Source organism: Suricata suricatta, chromosome 6 (assembly GCF_006229205.1).
Source record: "Suricata suricatta isolate VVHF042 chromosome 6, meerkat_22Aug2017_6uvM2_HiC, whole genome shotgun sequence".
In the NCBI taxonomy this organism is placed as follows: Eukaryota; Metazoa; Chordata; class Mammalia; order Carnivora; family Herpestidae; genus Suricata; species Suricata suricatta.
The window spans coordinates 101077868-101097830 of NC_043705.1; the positions used below are offsets into that span (position 1 = coordinate 101077868).

The 19963-nt window shown below is 43.6% G+C and overlaps 1 protein-coding gene across 5 annotated transcripts in view; it reads left to right on the top strand.

Annotated features, from left to right (window-relative positions):
• The first annotated feature begins 235 nt into the window (after positions 1–235).
• ADAM19 (ADAM metallopeptidase domain 19) overlaps positions 236–19963 on the top strand; it is an 85232-nt gene continuing 65504 nt past the window's right edge. The window contains exons 1-5 of one of the 5 annotated variants that reach the window (XM_029942951.1): positions 236–525; positions 2847–2900; positions 3337–3422; positions 7987–8057; positions 9169–9201. In XM_029942951.1, coding sequence (XP_029798811.1) covers positions 459–525; positions 2847–2900; positions 3337–3422; positions 7987–8057; positions 9169–9201 — 311 coding nt within the window. In that variant the 5' untranslated portion in view covers positions 236–458. The remainder of the gene's footprint in view (positions 526–2846; positions 2901–3336; positions 3423–7986; positions 8058–9168; positions 9202–19963) is intronic. The other 4 variants (XM_029942947.1, XM_029942948.1, XM_029942949.1 and 1 more) reach the window with 4 other exon arrangements.

A 19963-nucleotide genomic window follows, 5' to 3' on the forward strand; every position in this document is an offset into this window, starting at 1 on the left:
GGCACGGTGCTGGGTGAGTAGCCTCTGGGTGTCACCCAAGACGTCTAACACAGTGTGGGACAGAGGAAGCGGGCCGTTGTGCAGAGAAGGCTCCAGTTTTAACTCCTAGAAGCCCGAGCCCCCAACCCTCCCTAGGCCTCGCCCACCGTGAAGCCTGCCCCCCTCAGGCTCCGACTCTCCCTCCGCCGATCTTCATTACCTGAGCCGACCCGGCTGCCCAGGGGCACCCCGGGCTCCTCCCCGGCGGTTCGTCCCTCCCCCCTCCTGGCGGGCGCGTCCCCTCCTCCACCGGGCGGCGGAGCCCTGCGGAGCCGAGGGCGGAGCATCTCGCCGATGGCTGGGAGCCGGGCTGGGAGGCGCTGGGAGAGCAGTGGGTTCCAGACGCGCCGCCGCCTGGCCGGGGGGCTGCCATGGCCGCGTGCTTGTGAGCGCGGAGCGCGCGAGGGGCCGCTGCCACCATGCCCGGGGGCGTGGGCGCCGTCCCGCTCTGCCTGCTGGCGCTCGCCCTGCCGGCGTGGACCAGAAGTAAGTGGCGGGGTGCGGGGGCGCTGGGTGAGGATGGAGATGGGTGGGATGGGTGGCCGGAGGGCATGGGAGTCGCCCCCTCCAACTCCTCGGGGCTGATCCCCCGCGGTCCCCCATCCTGGGAGCCCGGGCTTTGTTCCCACGATGTGCACCCCGGGAGGTGGTGGGGGTCCGGGAGACCCAGAGCAGGCAGAAAACAGCCGGTCCGCTCCCTGGCTTGCCTCTTTCTCCCTCTTCCTCTTTTCCCACTGTTTTTCTGCTTTTGGCTTCTTTCCGCTGCTTTCCTAGTCTCTCCTCTTTTCTCCAGTCTTTGTGTGTGTGTTCCTATAAATATATATCGATAAAATTGGAACCATACCATATGCACAGTTTTGTGTCTTTCATTCTTCACTTCACAGTATGAGCGTTACATTCTGCAAAAACATGATTTTAATGACTATAGGTTATATCAAGAAATCGAAGAAGTGTAATCTTCGAAAAGTTAAAAACATAACCCATACAAAGATAGGATGATTGGGTGGCAATTCGTTAATGAGGCGGTGAGTAGGATGGTGTAGCCGGTTCACAGCATTGGAGGAAGAGGGGTGGTGCAGGCATCCGAGAAAATGTTGAAATCATGTGCTGGGACAGACGTAAAAGTGGTCCATGCCCCGTCTGATGAAACAACCATAATCCTTAGTTAGCTTTCTACCATGCTGAAGTCATTTGCATCTCTACCAGGGAAAAATCTACACTTAACATGTTAACTTCACAGAGCATGATTTTTTAAATTCATTTTAAATTTTTTAAAAAGTCAAACAAAGGTGCATTCCCTGGAAAAATTTGGTGATGTATGAGAGGGCCTTTTAAACAATGCTCCAATGTGACATTGAAAGGACATCCTGCTTGCTTTTTGCCTCATTTGCAAGTTTTAAACAATTTTTCTTAAGATGTACTCTGTTCCTCTATTATTTAGCCTTGCTTTCAGTGTTTTATTTTTGCAATCATATGCAATCATAAAGATAATTTCACTCCTTTAAATAGTCCATTAAATATCATATAATTACTTTTTGTTGCAAAGAATCTAGACTTATCAGAGCCACTAGAGCAGGGACTATGCCTCTCTGGTTTCCCCATGAATATCAAGCACCTAGCATAGTACTTGTAGAGAGTTAAGCATTCAAAAAACTTGTTATGAGTAAATGAATGCATTGCTTCTGATATTTACCAGTATGATGATTCTAATGCTAGTCTCATGAGATTATTTTTTCAGATATATTTTGATTGAGAATACATTTTTATCAGTAACGTGAAAGGATCATCAATCACTCATAATCTTGCCACTCTAACAGAACAACTGTGGCTATCTTTCATATCACTCATTGTATTCTGTGTGGTTGATGTGGTTGGTTTAGAAAGAATGGAGTCCTCACGCCAACTCCAGGAGTCGTATGGATTTAACCTATTCTTGTGGAGACTAATTTGTTTAGGTTTTGGGAAATTACCACTTTATCAAGGTTATCTGCAAAAAGTGAAGTCTATAGTACCTAGAACAAATGTCTCCTCAAACAAGTTTCAATTCACCTTTCTTGTAAAATAGGAATCCTCCTGCTTATCTTGTCTTGAGGGTGAAGGGGAACCAGGTGGTGATAGTGATTTGGAAAGTAGGAAGTGATCTACAAATGCAGACTTGCCATTAGGAAGCTCAAGGTTATGCGGTGATGCTTAGTGGATCTGGGAGCAGTTTCCCCGTAACTTGCCAGTAATGCTGTGACATAGGCAGGCAGGTATCATGGTCTTCTTTTTACAGATACACAAACAAGTTCAGTGGGAATTACCCATGAGCCTGAATCCGACCCATGATTCTGAACGTACCCAGAATCTGACCACTTCATTCTTCACCACCGAGGTCATTTTAGTCTGAGCCACCATCATCTCTCACCAGGTCTCCAGCCTGGCCTTCTTGCTTCTACTCTCACTCCTACGCTCATCTCCACCCAACTGGCAGAATGATCTTTTAAAAGCTGAATACAGATCATATTGCTCTGTGTCTAAACACTCTAGTGCCTTCCGATCTGTTTATTTATTTTGAGAGAGAGAGAGAGAGAGAGAGCGAGCCTGTGGGTTGGGGAGGGGCAGAGAGAGAAGGAGAAAGAGAGAATATCAAGCAGGATCATGACCTGAGCCAAAATCAAGAGTTGGATGCTTAACCCAGGGCTGCCCAGGTACCCTTCCAAGTCTATTATAATAAAGTCCAGACATTTCTCATGGCTTCTGTGATACCAGACCTGTGGCTCTCTTGCTGACCACATCTCCTATCAACTTTCCCACTCATTTACTAGATTCTACGTGTGTCTTCTTACCTCTCCAAATGGGCCAAATCCACTTCCGCTCAGGTATGACCATTGATTGCTCTTGCTAGTCCCTCTCCCTGGGACAGTCTTTCCCCAGATCTTGACATTAGAACCTTCTTCTAATCTTTCAGATCTTAAATACCATCTTTGTTGATCATCCTGTCTAAAATTGACACCCCCTCTTCAGTGTCTTTTTATTCTATGACCCTGTTGGACCATTTGAGAATATTTGTGTATTGTGCATCGCTCACCTTTCGAAAGTAAACTCTGAGGAGTACAGAGACCTTGTTAGCCCTGTTTACCACTGTATGGCCAACGACTAGCAGAGTGCCTGACTCACAGGAAGTGCCAAGAGCCTGGCATCCAGGGGGTCTCCTAATGACCCAGTAAAGTGTTCTTTCCAGCTGGCAATGCATGCCTAGCTTAGCTAGGGTGCAAACTTCTGGGGTACCAATGGTTGTGCATCCTCTATTGGCAGGAGGAAATGGGGAAGGCAGCCCCCAGCTACAGCATGAACTAATAATACCTCAGTGGAAGGCTGCAGAAAACCTCACGAAAGAAAAGGTAAGACTGAAAATATCTTCTTTTCAAAGGCAGGAGCTGACTACTCCATTCGGTAAAGTGGGGGCCACCTTCTCAACTTTCCTGGCAGCCCAGTCATCATTTTAAGTTCTGTTTTTGACCCACTCTATATCCTCTCTGTGTGTTGGATTTGAAAATCCCAGATGGGACTTTCCTTCATTGTGTGACAAACTTGTAGAACACTTCCAAAGGCTATTAGTTGAGGAAATGAAAATTATTAATGCTGACACAAGCTAAGTGCAAATATGTGTCACAAAAATCGCCATCTCTCAAATGGAATTAGTTAAATATTGTCACTGCTATTTTTGCTCTATATAATACATGCTTTATTTTATTGATGAGATTATGTACTTGAAGAGAAAAATAATAATTCAAGCTATTTTAAGAGGAAGGGAGGGAGGGCTGTAGTGCTGGGAAATAGATCTTAAAGTGCAGTAGGTTCCTAGGGCCATGACACCAGAAAAATGCACAGCCTTTCTCAAAGGGATTGGGAGCAAGACAGAAAATATTATCCTGTTATGCAGAAAAGACCTGTACATCTAGGATATTCTTTGTGGTTCTGATCTTTACAGTTCAAGTGAGACATGAAAGGTCTAGAAAGTAAGATATGATTGCTGTGTGCCAGTAAACAGCTATGGGACTTTCTACTTTCTGAACCTCTGTTTCCTCATTTATAAAATAGGGCTTAGAGGGGATAGGAAGAAAGAAGGCCGGGGAGAGAGGAGAGTTAATAAGGTCCTTTGGGGCTCATGATTTATTGGGCAGCATATAAAAGCAGGAAAGACTTCAGACTTTGTGGCTTTTGAGTCTAGAAAGGTAAACGGGCAGAGGTGGGGGTGGGGAGAAATGCTTGGAATCCTTGAAGTTATGGGTAGAGTAATACAGACATGCCCAAATATGCTTCAATTTGAATTTATTAAGGGAACTTCCCACAAAAATTTTAGGGGAAATGAAAGTAAGTAACATTTTATCCTAAAGACAATAAATGCATGGAATTCATTTCATCAAAAAGTAGGAAAGGCTAAAAATAGTTTCAGGAAAAGTCTAGACAGATTGATGGATGGCCATCCTAGAGCAGGTTATTTTTAAAAATTAGGATCTTGGATAGTCCAGATTATCCATTATTGCTCAAGGAATGAACTTTTTTGTAGAGGTTCTGTATTCCTTCTAGATGTGGGATGCCCGGCATCCTCAGGAAGGACCTGAGAAACAAAGTGGAACTCTAGGTTCTGCCCATTGTCTGCCCAGAATCTGGGTCACTGTATTTTGTAGGATTAGTCGGCACAGTCCCCTGTACCATAAGTATCCATTGAATGAACAAATGAGTGAATGTCAGAGAGTAGAAGGTAGGTTTCACTCAGGCGTCTTATTCTCATTTATGTAATTAATTCATTCATCAAACATTCATTGAACACTCACTGAGTACTAAATATCGTATCCAATCTCATGGGGGCTGCACATATACAGGACAGATTTCTTTCTTTCTTTTTTTTTTTTTTTAATTTTATTTTTGAGAGACAGAGAGAGGCAGTGCGAGCAGGGGAGGGTCAGAGAGAGAGGGAGACAAGAATCTGAAGCAGGCTCCAGGCTCTGAGCTAGCTGTCAGCACAGAGCCAGACGCGGGGCTCAATCCACAAACCGGGAGATTATGACCTAAGCCGAAGCCGGACACTTAACTGACTGAGCCACCCAGGTGCCCCAGGACAGATTTCTGATACCCTGTGGAACTGAGGATGTATTTAATCTACCTCTAAAGAGAAAGGAATTTTACCCCTTCCCTGTGGGAAGTGGAAATAGCGGATCAGCTCTCTGCTTCCTGGGAGAGGTGACGTTGCCCCTCCCTAGCACAGGGTGCAGTTGCAAGAGAAAAGCTGAGTAAAGCAGGACAGACAAGATGCATAGATCCTGGTAGAGCAGTGTCACTGTTTTCCTTGAAATGTCCCTTTGGAAACAAGGGACAATGTATTTTAAATATCAGTGTCTGGGCATCTTCCACATGAGAGGGAAATATTTTTGGAGTGCCCACTTAAAAATATTCGTACTCATGTTGCAGCTTGTGTCTCTTTGGAGGAGAGATGACAGTGCTTAGATGTGTGTCAACTTTCCCTTTTCATCTGGACTGTCACATAGCCATCCACTCCTTGAATGAGGGAATTGCTACAGCTCTGTGGTGTGTACTTTCCCACAGATGCCCACTTGGGACTGTCCAGATGCTTAATGTTATTGGGCAGGGTTCTTGCTCTGGAACATCCCGGAGTAAAGCAGCAAAGGATCAGAAACCAGAATGGGTTTAACAGAGCTGAATCAGGGCGTCAGAAAAAGAGATGTGGATTCGTTAGTGAAGTTATTGGGCAAACATCCACCTAGTTTCCTCTCCCCATGATTTTGAAATGTCCCCTTTTAAGAGAAGTCAATAGGATGAATTAGTACAAAAATAGCAAAGGACGGGTTGCCCAAGCTTCCTGGATCAGAATGTTCAGATCTCATCAGAGCCCTTAGTGGTCTGAATGTCTCAGGGATGCCCAGGACCCTAACGGCAAGTGCAGTTTGGGGCACACGAGAAGAGGAATGTGCTTGGCAGAGGAAGGTCCCCAACCAGAAGTGGCAGAGCAGTTGGCCCACTTTCTCAGATGCTGAAACTAAGCTTTGAGATCAACCTTAAAAGGGACAGAAGCTCCACTCTAACAAGAGCTTCTGTGGGTTGAAAAAAACTTCAAGAGTTTCTTAGTTCCTTGGTCCCAAGTTAGAGAATGTGTATTTAAAACACACCAAAGAATTGATCCTGGGTTTTTTTTTCAAGTTTATATATTTATTTTGAAAGAGAGAGAGAGGGCGAGAGAGCGAGCATGCGTGCATGGGAGAGGGGCAGAAAGAGAGAGAGAGAAAAGTGAGAGAGAATCCCAAGCAGGCTCCATGCTGTCACTGTGAAGCCTGAATCAGGGCCCCATCTCACAACTGAGATACTTAGGAGTCCCTAATCCGTTTTTAATATGTTTAAGTATGTAAATACCTCATTTCGAATAAACAATTTTTTCCTTTGAAATAAGTTCAACCACCTTACGTTGAATCGTTAAAGCATGGAAGCTTATTATGACTTGGATCTTTATTTTTTTTGAAAATTCCCGCAATAATTAGGTAAAAAGAATTAAAAGCCCATTACTTAAAATATAAAAGCAACTCTAAAAACATGGAAAGATGCACAAAGAAAATAAAATTAACCCATGATACTACTGAGAACTAACTGTGGTACCTTTTGATTTATTTCTCTCTACAAAAGTATATTTAAAAAAAATATGCAGTGTTGTTTTGAGCCTTTGTGTACTTAATGATTATCATGCATACTTTCTTGATAGTTTAAAAATTATTTAAAGTCATCATTTTTAATGACTGTCTAGTGTTTTGCCATATAATTGATCATAATTTATTTAACTATGCTATTTTTGGACGTTCAAGTCATATTTCATTAGTCGTTATTATAAGTGATGAGCATCCTTGTATATAAACCTTTGCTTGTGCTTCCATTTGTTCTTTTACTATAGAGTTTTACTGAGTCAGAGGATCTAAACATTTAAAAACTGTTGGTCTAACTTTAAAATTATTTCCCAGTGAGTTTGTATCAATTTAAATTCTCACTGGTAGGGTATGAGAGTGCCTATTTTTCATGATACCCTACTCCATTGTGATTTATGGGTCTTAAAAAATATGTGTCACTGTGATTTTTTAAAACATATCTTTAAAAATATTTTGGTTTTTGGCAGAGAGCAGTTACCAGTGATGTTGAGCATGTTTTCTTCATGCTTATTGGCCGTGATATCTTAAATCATTTATTCTGGGTGTGTTGCTAATTTAGCCATCTGTAAGTTCCTCTCATGTGCTAAAATGTATCTTATAAAACCTTAGGTAGGGGTTCTTCTAGTTGTCTCTTCTGAAATGGGTGGGGGGGGGATCCAAACTGAGAGCCAAAATAAAATAAAATATGAACTCACTATGAAGAGAGTTCTCCTGGTATTTTAGATAATAGCCAACATGGATCAGGGGCTTTCGGTGTGCCAGGCCCTGTGATAAAGTTTTTACATTTACTATGCCACTTTATCCGTACAAGGTTCCCATAAGGCTGACTATTATTATCTCTGTTTTATAAATGAGGAAACTGAGCTACAGGGAGGTTCAGGAACACGCCCAGGTTGGCACAACTAGTGTCAGAGCTCAGAGTTCGCGCTTCAATCCAGATGTGACTCCGCACAGAATTTACTGTTGAAGACTGTGCTGTTGTGTGTTTGCCTTTCCCAGACCTGCACATGAGCGTTCCCCTCACATTTCAGCTTGAAGTTTCTTTCCTTTGTGTTTGAGGAGAGGCGGATGAGGGGAGGGGAATCGGTCCTTTGGGGATTGAAGTAATTTCATGTTTGGGCTGGAAATGCAATTGACCCTTTCTCGTTCACTTCCTGTGGATCAATGTGAGCCCAACTGTGCTGGATCCTATGTCTGTTCCTGGGAGCCTTGTCCCTACTTTTAGGAACTGACATTGTTTTGTTGTTGCTTCTAGCATCCACTCAAAGCTGAGCTCAGGGTAATGGCTGAGGGGCAAGAATTGATCGTGGACCTGAAGAAGAATGAGTAAGTGGACTCTTCCTTGTCTAAAATGAAACAATTCACTTCCCTGTCAACCCCGGATGCAGGTGCCATTGTTTTGGAAAGAGGCAGTTTGTTAAACGACCCAGGCTCTCAATCTGTGGTTCCTTTGCAGGGAATGCCTTGCAAAGACAGCATATCCACAGTCTCTCTTAACTTGCTGTGAAATTACTGGACCATATCACGTCTTCCTTGAATTTCCTCTCGGTGTATTTCCGGGGCCTCTTAGAGTTCACTGCAGGATCACAGGGGTGTGTGTGTGTGTGTGTGTGTGTGTGTGTGTGTGTGAGAGAGAGAGAGAGAGAGAGAGAGAGAGAGAGAGAGAGACAAAGGGAGGGATGGACTGGAGGACTTTGGCAGCTGTCTTACTAGCTCCAGCACAGCGCATGGCAGGAAGTGAAGATTAGAGGAAAATAGCAGAGAGCAGAGAGGCAGGGTGGAGTGTTCTGGGATTTGGCGCCTCAGACACGGGCTGCTCCATCTGTTCTGGGTCAGCTAAGTCTGAGATTCTGCCAATAAGGGCATGGTCAGCAATCCCTGTCTTCATCAGGCTGATTCCTCCATCTTCCTAACCTCATTCATCTTGGGTGGTTGCCTGGCTCAGGAATATTTCCACATTGATTTGCCATCAAGCACCATTGTATCTTGATTCATGTCATTGAGCAGGTGAATAGACATAATGCATGGCTGCTCTTCGGCCGTTCCCAATCTGCCTGGCCACTGGAGAGCTCTCCTCACTTGGCTGTGGGATGCTGAGGCCTCTCGTGTTTTCCCACTAGCCAGTTCTGTCTCACAGACCTCACAGATAAGGCTGCATGGCTCAGGGGACTGCCTGCCTCCTCTTGGCAGATTCTTGAGTCCCCTAGAAGCAGATGAGTAATCAAATGCATCACTGCCAAGAAAGGGATGGACAGGGACCTTTCGTATCCAGAAGGATGGGAATGGCTGCCAAGCTTGGGTGGAAAGCAAGAATATAAATGATTCCAAATTTGGACACTTGCAAAGGAGGGTGTGTGGTGTTGGAAATATGGCAAATGTATGCCTTCGGCAGCATGTACACTAATGGGCTTCATCCACACCTTTCCTCTCTCTCCAGTATATACACAGTGGCCTCAAGGAAGCTAGAAAGGTGAGCATCTCAAACATTTTTGCCACTTTCCTCCTACAGTGAAACCACCCCAAGAGTGGGTTCCTTTTGTCCCATTTCCCTGGAGCAGACTTGGCTGGCTGTGTCCTCAGAAGGCATAGGTCTGTGTGCCTGGGATTTCTCCTCACATTGTCTCCCTTTGGTCCTGCAGGAAATGCCTTCATAGGGTCTGTTCTTGACTGTCTCCCAGGAGCCTGCTTTAGTTCCTATGGCCCCAGCCCTCTAGCTCTAGTCTGAATATTCACTATTGCCACCTGAGCCTCATCTGTCCTATTTGGCCCCAGGTGGAGCATTTGAGCCTTCCACTTCCTGTGGGCACAAGTGATGGGGGTGATGTCATGTGTAAATGGGCTCCCAAGACCATCCTTCCCTCATGTTTCGGAACCTGTGCAAGAGGTCATTGGAAGTTAGAGCAGGAAGACATCTTAGGAACACACTGAGTGCCATGGTCTTATGCGTGGTTGTAGAAACTTTGAATTAGAGAGGGCTAGCCACTTGTCTAAGATCACACAGCAAGTAAATGAGAGAGGTGAAAGTAGGATCATTTGTGTTCTTGGCTTGGTTCTGGAGTCATAGAAATCCAGGTTCGGCTTACCAGCCGTGTAACCTGGGGCAAATTGTTGCCACTTTTGGAAGCTCTGTGTCCTTATCTATAAAATGAAGACAGTGATGCTAACTAACTTCGAGGGGTGGTTGTGAGAACTGAATGAGGCAGTGCTCATGAAGCGCTTATAGAGCACACAGTGATCACCACTGTTGTGATTTTTATTGTCCCGCACTGAGGGGCTCCAGAGGATTGCCCGGCATGCAGCTCTGGCGTCTGCTGCTCCAGGCAGCTTGGTTTCCCAGTGAGCAGTGGGGGTGGGAGGTGGGGGAGGTGCTGGATGTGGTTCCTGGCCTTCTTGAGTTGGCAGAAGGCAGGAGGCTTTACAAAAATGGAAGCAGCAGAGCCAAACAATATGACCTCACCAGGTATCCCTGGGGGATGGCTTCCTGCTATTTTCGTCCAAATTGGGTTTTTTGTTTTAGAACATGTGTTAGCAAGCGGAACTCTAACTGCACACGACTTCCTAGTGTGTTTATTTCCCAAAGTCTTCTCATTCATGGTGCTTGTGAATCTGGATTCAAAACAGCTTGGAGGTGGGGGATGGGGGAGTGATGCTTTTCTGATATTTGAAATTGCTGTGTTAAAGCTTTGTAATCCCATGATATCTGAGGGGAAGCGAGGCCCTGTGCCTGGTGACTTCTCAAGGTCTGGTTCTCCATTTCCTCCACCGATTCATTCACTGCTATTCATCTACTGTGTATCTAGCATTGCGGGCACCAGTGTTTGTACTGGGGACGTGGCTGTGAACAGAACAGTTCTGCCCTATGGAGCTTATATTCTAGTGGCAAGAACAGTAAACAAGTAAACAAGTGAACTGTGGTATGTCCGATGACAAGTGTTATGAAGGAAACAAAGTCAGGGGAGGCAAGAGGGGCCAAGAGGGAGGTGCTTTTCAGAATGGTGGTCAGAAAAGGCTTTGGTGGTGATTTGATATTGGGGTCAAAACCTAGAGGAGGTGAGGAAGTGAGCCCTGTGGATGGCTAAGTGATGATAATTTGAAGGAGAGGAAACACCCAAGTTCAAAGCCCAATAGGTTATGAAGGCTTTCCCGGCCCTCCATACATTTCCCCACATACTGGATTCTGAGGCCTTCCAGGGCAAGGGAAAAGAGAGGACCTTTCTAATTTATTTTTCATCATCCTGAGGTGTCTGGCCCTCTCCCATCAAGTCAAAGCCCATGTGCTAATGCATGGCCCAAAATAGCAGTGAGCAGGCCTTTAATGGAATTCACACATGGAGAGATTGCCAAGAATGGTGGATGGAGGAGAGGGAGATGGGCCAGGAGGGCAGGGATGTGGCAAACGGGCTTTCGGCTCAGGAAGCAGATACCCCAAGTTGCCTTAGTTCAATAACACAACAACTGGCAGCCTTTTCCTGTGTGAAGCAACTCAGGATAAATGGCTTGTATTCCCATGGGAGATGTACATCTTTTATTGAGTGCAGGTGAAAAGGAGTGGCATTGCAGGGCTAGCCACAATATGGCTTTCATGTCTGACAGTCCTGGGTTCAGATCCTGGCTCCGCTCCTTATCTAGCTCTATATTCTCTTTAAGTCTCAGTTTCCCTATCCGGGGTCTAATGATAGTGCCATGCCATGAGCCAAGGGGAGGGTGAAATGAGATGGTATGTGTAAAGGGGCCAGCATAGTGCCTGGCTTATATTCCATGCTCAGTAAAGAGCAGCTACTATTCTTTTTTGCTCATGGGTTTTAACTGCAAAAGCAATACAGGTTCATTGTAAAACATTTAGCAAGACCAAAATATGAGAAGCGAAAGAACGAAAGTCTCCCGCTCTCAAGGTGAATCCACTGTTAATGGTTTGGTGGGCCTACCCTGGACCTTTTCTGTGTGTGTGAAAACACGCACACAGATACTCATAAACACAGTTGTGCAGAAGCACATACACCAGCTACTACTTTTGTTGGGGAAGGAGGAGCAGAAATGAGATTATACTCTATGTATTGTTCCATGCTTGTTGTTTTAGACTTAACTGTATGTCTGAAGTAGTACTCTACTCCAACAAAGTATATGTTGCTTTACATTAGCTCACACATCTACACATAATTTGCAAATGTTAATGCAGAGCTACTATTAGGAGAATCTTACTTATGATTGAGGCATGGTGGTCTGGTGGAGAGAGTACTGAGCTCAGAGACAGGTGATGTAGAGGTGAACAACAAGCCAATTGGCTCTCCTGGGCCTCAACTTTCTCTTCTGTAAAATGGGGATTTTGTTCCCATTGGGCTCTAAGAGCTTTTCCTGCACTATATATTTAAAGGACACGATGTAAGTAGAAAAATGGAAAATAAGCCTTAGGGAGTTTCCTCTCCAGTTATAGAAACATCCTTGAAAATAGGGCAGTGGTATAAAAGCAAGTGTCCCAAAACCACAGACCTTGAAGTAGAGTTTGAACTGCTACCTCAGGACTCACTGTTTAGGCAACATAAACAGGAAAAGGGAAATGACAGGGAAGAAATTATACGCTGTTATTTCCACATCCCACAATTTTGAGGCATAAATCCATAATATTTTTTCTGCATATAATTTCCCCTATACCCTGAGGACTGCCTTGTCAACCCAGAAACTGTATTGAACAAATATCTGTTTGCTGAAATCAAATGGAATCTTCCTCAGCTGTAAGCATCTAGGGATATGAACACCTCCAGGGTATGTAGACTTTGGTTCATCTCCTTCTTCTTTCTGCTCTTTTTCCCAGGAGGAGGGGCCCACTGAACTGTTGAATCAGCTTGCAGGATGCTCATTGGGCTGCATTACCCAAGGGCAGGATTGCTAGGTTACAAGGTCACCTTGAAAAGCACATGAGCAGCTCAACTAGTGGGCACTCTGCCCAGAGGACCTTTGGCCATGTGCTTCTCTCTGCTGGTCTCTTGAGCACATTCTGGAACTCTTAATTTCCCTGGTATAATGTCCTTCCTTGAGTCCAAATGATGATAAGATTTAGATTTTGGCTTGGGAAAGAGAGAGCCCAAGTCTAGCTAAGAAGAGTGGACACTTGCTTTCTTTTCTATGTATGTCTACTTCCGGACCTCATGGAGAACAGTAACTGTCAAGGCTAAATTTGGGCCTTTAGAGGCTTACTGATTGTGGTACCCACCATTGCTTCTAACTTCAATTTTTCTTCATCTGTCTAATTTCTTACCAGTCCTTCAGAGATAACCATAGGGAAGGAGACTGCTTTGGTTGTCCTGGAAATCAGGAAAAGTAATAGTCATTCACTGCTAATGGAGTGATCTAGTGCTCTAGTTTTCTCCTTGTCCCCTTAAATTATTTGAATTATATAGTACTGGGGGATTTGAGAAGGGGAGAAACAGTAGGCAGGAAAGGAGTTTTTCAACAAGAGACAGGCTGGATTAGTTACCACATCTTAGTGACACACACTTCCCTCCTAAGGAGACCTGGGAGAAATATGGAGCTGATCCAGAGCAAAACCCTGAATACACCCAGGCCACAGTGCTCTCTGCTCTCTCCACCTTCCCAGCTTCCTCTTGAGTTGAGAGTAAACTTTAACATCTTATCTAGGATAAAAGACAGCTCTGTTTGACCCTGTCTTGTCAGGAGCTTCGTTTGTTGTTGGCAAAATTCAATTTCCTGGATCAAAGACCAGCTTAAGAAAGGCTTAGACACTATCCCAGTCCTGTTGGTAAACTGCACTTCGCTGAGTTACATTTAAATGAGTCAACAGACATATGGATTACATTTCACTTAAAATACACATGGCTTAAGAAATTAGAGGATATCGTTCTTTAACCAAGTATTTGGCAGATCGAAAGTATTCAAAATGTTTTTCCAAACTCAGCATGCAGCTGGGCTCCCGACTCCCCACAGCTGAGACTGAATGACTTAAGGAAGCTAGTGCCGAGGAAATGGCTGAGTGGCTGGGTGGGGACACCAGAATTTGAAGAGAGCTCCCTCTAAGTGTTTGCAGTCTTCTCCAAATGTTTTCTGAAGTATCAGGAACTGAATTGACCCTGCTGCGTTGACTCTGAAGCAGTGAATACAGAAGTGGATACAAATTCCAAGTACTACACTAGGCACCTTGCCCCAGAGACACCTGTGGTCCTGTTGAAAATGTAGTTTCCCATTGTAGCTTTGTAGACTGAGATGGATTTCATCTCCAATTCCTACATTGTCCTGAAGCCCTGGGGTTGCAGACCGAATGGATTGCCAGATAATCTGATGTGATATTTTTCCAAGCCAGACTCTTGCATAATAAGCAGGGTCTTTATTATTTCTAAATCACTGGAGACATGATACCGCTCTCTTAGGGCTCGTTGCGTAAATTCAATTTCAGCAATGAGTGCTGATCTGAAGGGAGGCAGCTATACAGTTGCCAGAAGAGGGTATCAGGGAGTATCTGGAATTGAAATAACCTAGAAGTATTGATTCTGAAGGCCACGAGTGAGCCCTTAAGTCCAAAGCATCATAATCCATAGAGTAGAACAGACTCAGGCTTGGTGCCAGAGAGACCCACATTCAGCTCCAGGCACTGACACTTCCCAGTTAGGTGGCCTTTGGCAAGTCGCCTGCCTTCTGAATATTTTCTTCATCTATATTCATAATAATACTCAGTCCTTAGTGAGCATGTGCCAAGAGCCAGTCCCTGTGAGGAGGCCCTTCACACACTTTTATTTAATCCTCATGGCAACCCTTTGAAGGAGGTATTATTGTTATTCACATTTTATAAATGAGGAAACTCAAGTGTAAGGATGTTTAAGTAATTTACCCAATGTCAGGCAGAGCCAGGAACCAAACTCAGAACAATCTGCTTCTTACTATATTCTACCATATGCACAGAAAATAGATGTTAACACTTTCATTTCAGGGTGGGGTAAAGTGAAAAATGCTCCCCACCTCAAGATATTCACATTCTAATCCCAGGTACGTGAGACCGTGTTACTTTATATGGCAAAAAAAAAAAAAGAGTCTTTGTAAATGCAATTAAGTTAAAGAATTTGAGAAGGGGAGATTATCCTGGATTATCTAGATGGTCCTCAATGAAATTACAAGTACATTTATAAGAGGGAGGTGGAGGGATACTTGATGGTAGACAGGAGAAGGCAGTGTAATGATGGAGGTAGAGATTGGAGTAACATGGCCACAAGCCATGGAAAGCAGGCAGCCACTGGACGCTGGATGGGGCAAGGAGTGGAATCTCCCCGGGGGAGTGAAGTCCTGCTGATACCTTGATTTTGGCTCAGTAAGACTGATTTCATTCTTTTGGCCTCCAGAACCAGGAGAGGATAATTTCCTGTTGTTGTAAACTACAAGTTTATGGTAGTTCACAGCAATCACAGGCAACAAATACCCAGGGCTTGTGAGGTTTAGTGGTAATGCCTTAGGAGGTGCTCAGTACAGTGCCTAGCACATAACAAGCAGGTTTCAATACATACTAACTTTCATTAATGCAGAATCAAGAACAGATGTTTTCTAAGGTGCCTTGGTAATGCGCAGCATTGCACATGGCCCCTGTGACTCACTTCATGTATGAAGTGACAAGAGAGAAACATTTTGAGAAGTAGCATTGTGTGGTTATTACTTATCAGCATTGCCTAAGTGCCGAGTCATGTTCTCTGATGCTCAGTCTGCCTTCAGGTAACTTCTGGCTGAGGAATGACGGTCCAATATTAATAATGATGTCAACAACCATAGTAATTGTAGCTGTTACCATGTAAAAGATGCTCACGTAGCAGGCACTGTTCTGAGGTCTCTATGTGGTTCATCTAAGTGAGTCCTCACAAAAACTCTGAGGTGTAGGTACCTGTATTAACCTTATTTGGCAGATGGGGATCTTGAGACAAAGAACAATGTGACTTGCTCAAGGTCACCTGGTTTGGAAGGGCAGAGCCAGGATGTGACGCTAGATCTGTTTGATTTCAAAGCCCACGCTCTGAGCTGTGGCCTAATATTGCTTCTCAGATGCCTGGCCCTTGCTCAGCATGCTCTAGCTCAGTTAGAACTGGCATTACACCCCCATTTTACCCTCCCTCTTCCCTTTCCTCCGTCTGTCCTGGGCCTTGATTAGGATCTGGATTTCAGCATATGGTATGGATTCAGAGCCTGGCTCTTTGCACCCACCTGTGATGTAAGCTTTGTTGAGTCTCAGTTTTCTCATCCACTTGATGGGGCTAGTGGCCACCTTGCTGGATGTTGTATGAATTCAGTAACGTAACGCTCTTGAAGGATGTGCACAATGCCTGGTGCACCAGGAAAGTGCAACAAATGGTCACTATTATTTGTAGTTCTCAGGGTCGGAAAAACAGTTAAGAATGAAGTAAGAGGGAATTCCCCGGAGTTGGTTTCCAAATGTAATTTGGAGGAGTTGACTTTAAAACCCATCACCCATGAGAGGAAATTCACTTCTGCTCTCCAGCCATGACCAGTTTGACCTAACCGTATCTCAGGAATACAGCAGGGCTCTCTAGCCAGCCAAGCTGTACCTTTTTTCTGTGCCTGCAGAATCAGTGCCCAGCCGCTTCCTTGGCAAGGCCCCAAACTGTCCGATAAGGAGGTCAGGATTTGTTCGCCGGTTCCGGCTCTATCTCCTTCCAGGGATCCACAGCCTGGGCCGCTTGTGTAGCCAGGAAGGATGTCCATGGTTTTCTTTTGTCTCAAGCTTATTTCTCCTGGCGGCCCTTCAGCAGGAGCATGGGTAAAATGAATGGGAGGAAGCTGTCAGCTGCCCTGTTGGCCTTAGATGGACCCTTGTCAGAGCAAAGGGAAGTAGTGCACTTGGAGGAAGTCAGGAGTTGATTCTTGAGTTTAAGGATCCCTTTACCATCAGGCTGTTTACCTTAAGGCCAGCATCCAGTGTGTGAGCATTTATGCTGAACTCTCTATTTTACGTGTCAACCCTTTGCAAATTCCCATGTAAATTCACCCAAATAGAGTCATACTATATATCCTCAGTTTTATAAAGTTTTTTTCAGTTGGAAATATAAAAGAATTTATACAATAAATTTTTAGAGTGTTTGAAAACTTTGATAATGAAATTCTGGAAAAAAATTACACAAGTAATGGAGTTTCAAAATATATGAGATCATACTTTATATACTATTTTGTAATTTGCTTTTTTATTATTTATCTTCAGTATCTTTCCATATTAGTATATTTATAGCTCTGTCTCATTCTTTTTAATGGTGACATAGGATTCCACTAAATGGATAGATCAAAATTAATATCCTTATTAATGGACCATTAAGTTTCCAGTTCTTGCTATTTCAAGTAATGCTGCAGTAATTAGCCTACACGTTATCTTTAAGAACAGTTGCTAGAATTCCTACAGGATTGATACCTACAGGTAGAGTTGCAAGGTCATTTAGAATATATGTTTAATATGGTTTGGATTTTGATCAGTTGTACCTCTCACTCCACAGCTTCTACCCTCAAAGGCTGTGCCTTTTTACAGTCATGCAGCAGAATATGAGAGCATATTATAGACACATTTCCATGTCAATTTATCAGATGATTTTTTATCAGGTAATTTTTAATGGCTCTGTGATATTACATTGTATATGTATGCCATAATTAACTTTGAAAATTTCTTATAGTGAAAAATTATCAAATGCATGCAGAAGTAGAATAATATAATGAATCCGCATATACCCATCATCCAGATTCAATATTAATAAAGATGCCTCAATTAATTTAATTACCCCATATTGATAGGCATTCAAGCTGTTGCTTCTTCTTTTTTTCTTCTTCCAATTTTACAAGCAGTGCTGAAGTGACCTCCCCTGTATTCTTTGGAAGGTGCTTCTGGAGGATCACCTTCCAGGTTTCAGTCACTGGATCAGGGGATTTTACGTGGAACACGTGGATAAATGCACACTGCCTTTGACTTCCCTCTAAGTTACATCCTACAGCCCTTGTTGAGACAGCTTTTCACACACCCTCACCAATAGGTTGAGTTTTGAGCTTGGACACACTCTTTAAGCCAAGCTCTCCTTCCATTGTTTAAAAGAAGCTTTATTGATAAATAACTCATAAACTGCATTATTTCTCTATTTAAAATATACAACTGAATGTTTTTTGGAGTTGTATCACCCCACATGTCCTAGCTTTTGAACATTTCATCACTCCAAAAAGAAGCCATTAGCAGTGTTATGGGTTGAACGTGTCCCTGAAATTCACATGTTGAAGTCCTAACTCCCCAGGACCTCAGAACGACCTTATTTGGAAATAGAGTCATTGCGGGTTTAATCAGTTAAAATGAAATCATACTGGGATCATCTGATGTGAGTGGTGTCCTTATAAAAAGGGGAAATGTGGCCACAGGCATGCACACAGGGAGAATGCTGTGTGAAGACTGAGATCATGGAATAAGCCAAGGAACTACCAGAAGCTGGGAGAGAGCCCTGGAGCAGATCCTTCCCCAAAAACTTCAGAGGAAGCATGGTTCAGCTAACCCCTTGATCTTAGACTTACAGCTTCCAGAACTGTGAGATAATAAATTCGTTTTCTAAGCCAATCAGTGTGTGGTGCTTTGTGAAACCAGTGCTTGTAGACTGGTGTGAGCAGGTCCTCCTTCTTCCCCACCCCCGTCAGCAATAGGCAGCCACTACTCTGCTCTCTGTCTAAAAATTTCCCTATTTTGGATATTCATGTAAAGGAGATTATACAACATGTGCTTTTGTTTTTGGCTGTTTTGTTTTGTTTTTTGTTTGTTTTGTGCCTGACCTTTTTCACTTAGTGTAAAGTGATTTATGTATTAATACTTTATTCCTTTTTGTTGCTATATAGTGTTCCATTATATGGATATTCCACATTTTGTTTATTCATTCAACAGTTGATGGGTCTCCTGCATTAAAAGACATTTTTTTAATGTTTAGAGGAGAGAGAGAGTTACAAGCAGGGAAGGAGAAGAGAGAGAGGGAGACACAGAATCTGAAGCAGGCTCCAAGCTCTGAGCTCTGAGCTGTCAGCACTGAGCCTGATGCAGGGCTCGAACTCTCAAAGTGTGAGATCATGACCCAATCTGAAGTTGGATGCTTAACTGACTAAGCCATCCAGGCGCCCCAGATCTCATGTATTTTAAGCCAGAGCTAAGCTGTCTCCATTCCACAAGGTTTTTTTCAGCACATGGGATGGAGCATTTATGTGTGAAATCCTATGCAAGTGCTGTAGGGAGTAGATGTAAACACAGTGTCCGTGTCCTCCTGTAGTTTACTGTCGGTGAGTGAGAAAACATGCAAACCGCAGAATTCAAAGCAAGTTACAAATTTAATAACAGAGTTGCAAGTACAGTGCTGAGGAGGCAGGTGGGAAAGAAGCTTTCTGACTGGGAGATAAAACTTCCCTGAGTACAGTTACTTGGAGGTCGTCTTGCAGGAGCAAGGAGGAAAGGCTGTTTTTTTTTTTCTTTTCTATTGAAGTATATTTGACAGACAATATCCTATTAATTTCAGGGGTACATGATTTAATATTTGCATACAATATGAAATGATTCCCATGATAAGTTTAGTTACCATCTGTCACCATGCAAAGTTATTATGATATTGTTGACTATATTCCCTATGCTGTACATTACATCCCCATGACTTATTTATTTTGTAACTGGAAGTTTGTACCTCTTAATCCCCTTTACTTATTTCACGCAACCCCTTCCCCGCCCAACTCTGTCCCTCCTCCAATAACCAGCAGTTTGTTTCTTGTATCTATGAGTCTGTTCCTGTTCTGTTTATTCATTTGTTTTGGTTTTTAGATTCTGCATATACGTGAAATCACACAATATTTGTCTTTCTCTGTCCAACTTATTTCATTTAGCATTATGCCTTCTGGTTCATCCAAAGGAGGGGAGGCTTTTTGGATGAGGGAGGGAGGAGAGGTGAGTGGAAGACTGAGAAAGGAATTCAGACTGAAATTAATATATAAATATTTGGTCTGGATCAAGGGGAATCAAGGCTGTAGTGCTAATAATCTCTTAGGAATTCAGTATTCCAACTAGCCAGATCATTTTAACTCAGAAGGGTGCTATGTGAGGGCTGGGGAAAGGGTTTATTTTCCTTCCACATCTTGCTACCCAAGGATTTCAGTGCCTTAAAGCTCAGTATTTTATATTCTCCCCTCCCCCCCTTTTTGACTTTGAGTTGGGCTCTAAAACCATGTGGTCAGGGAGGTAG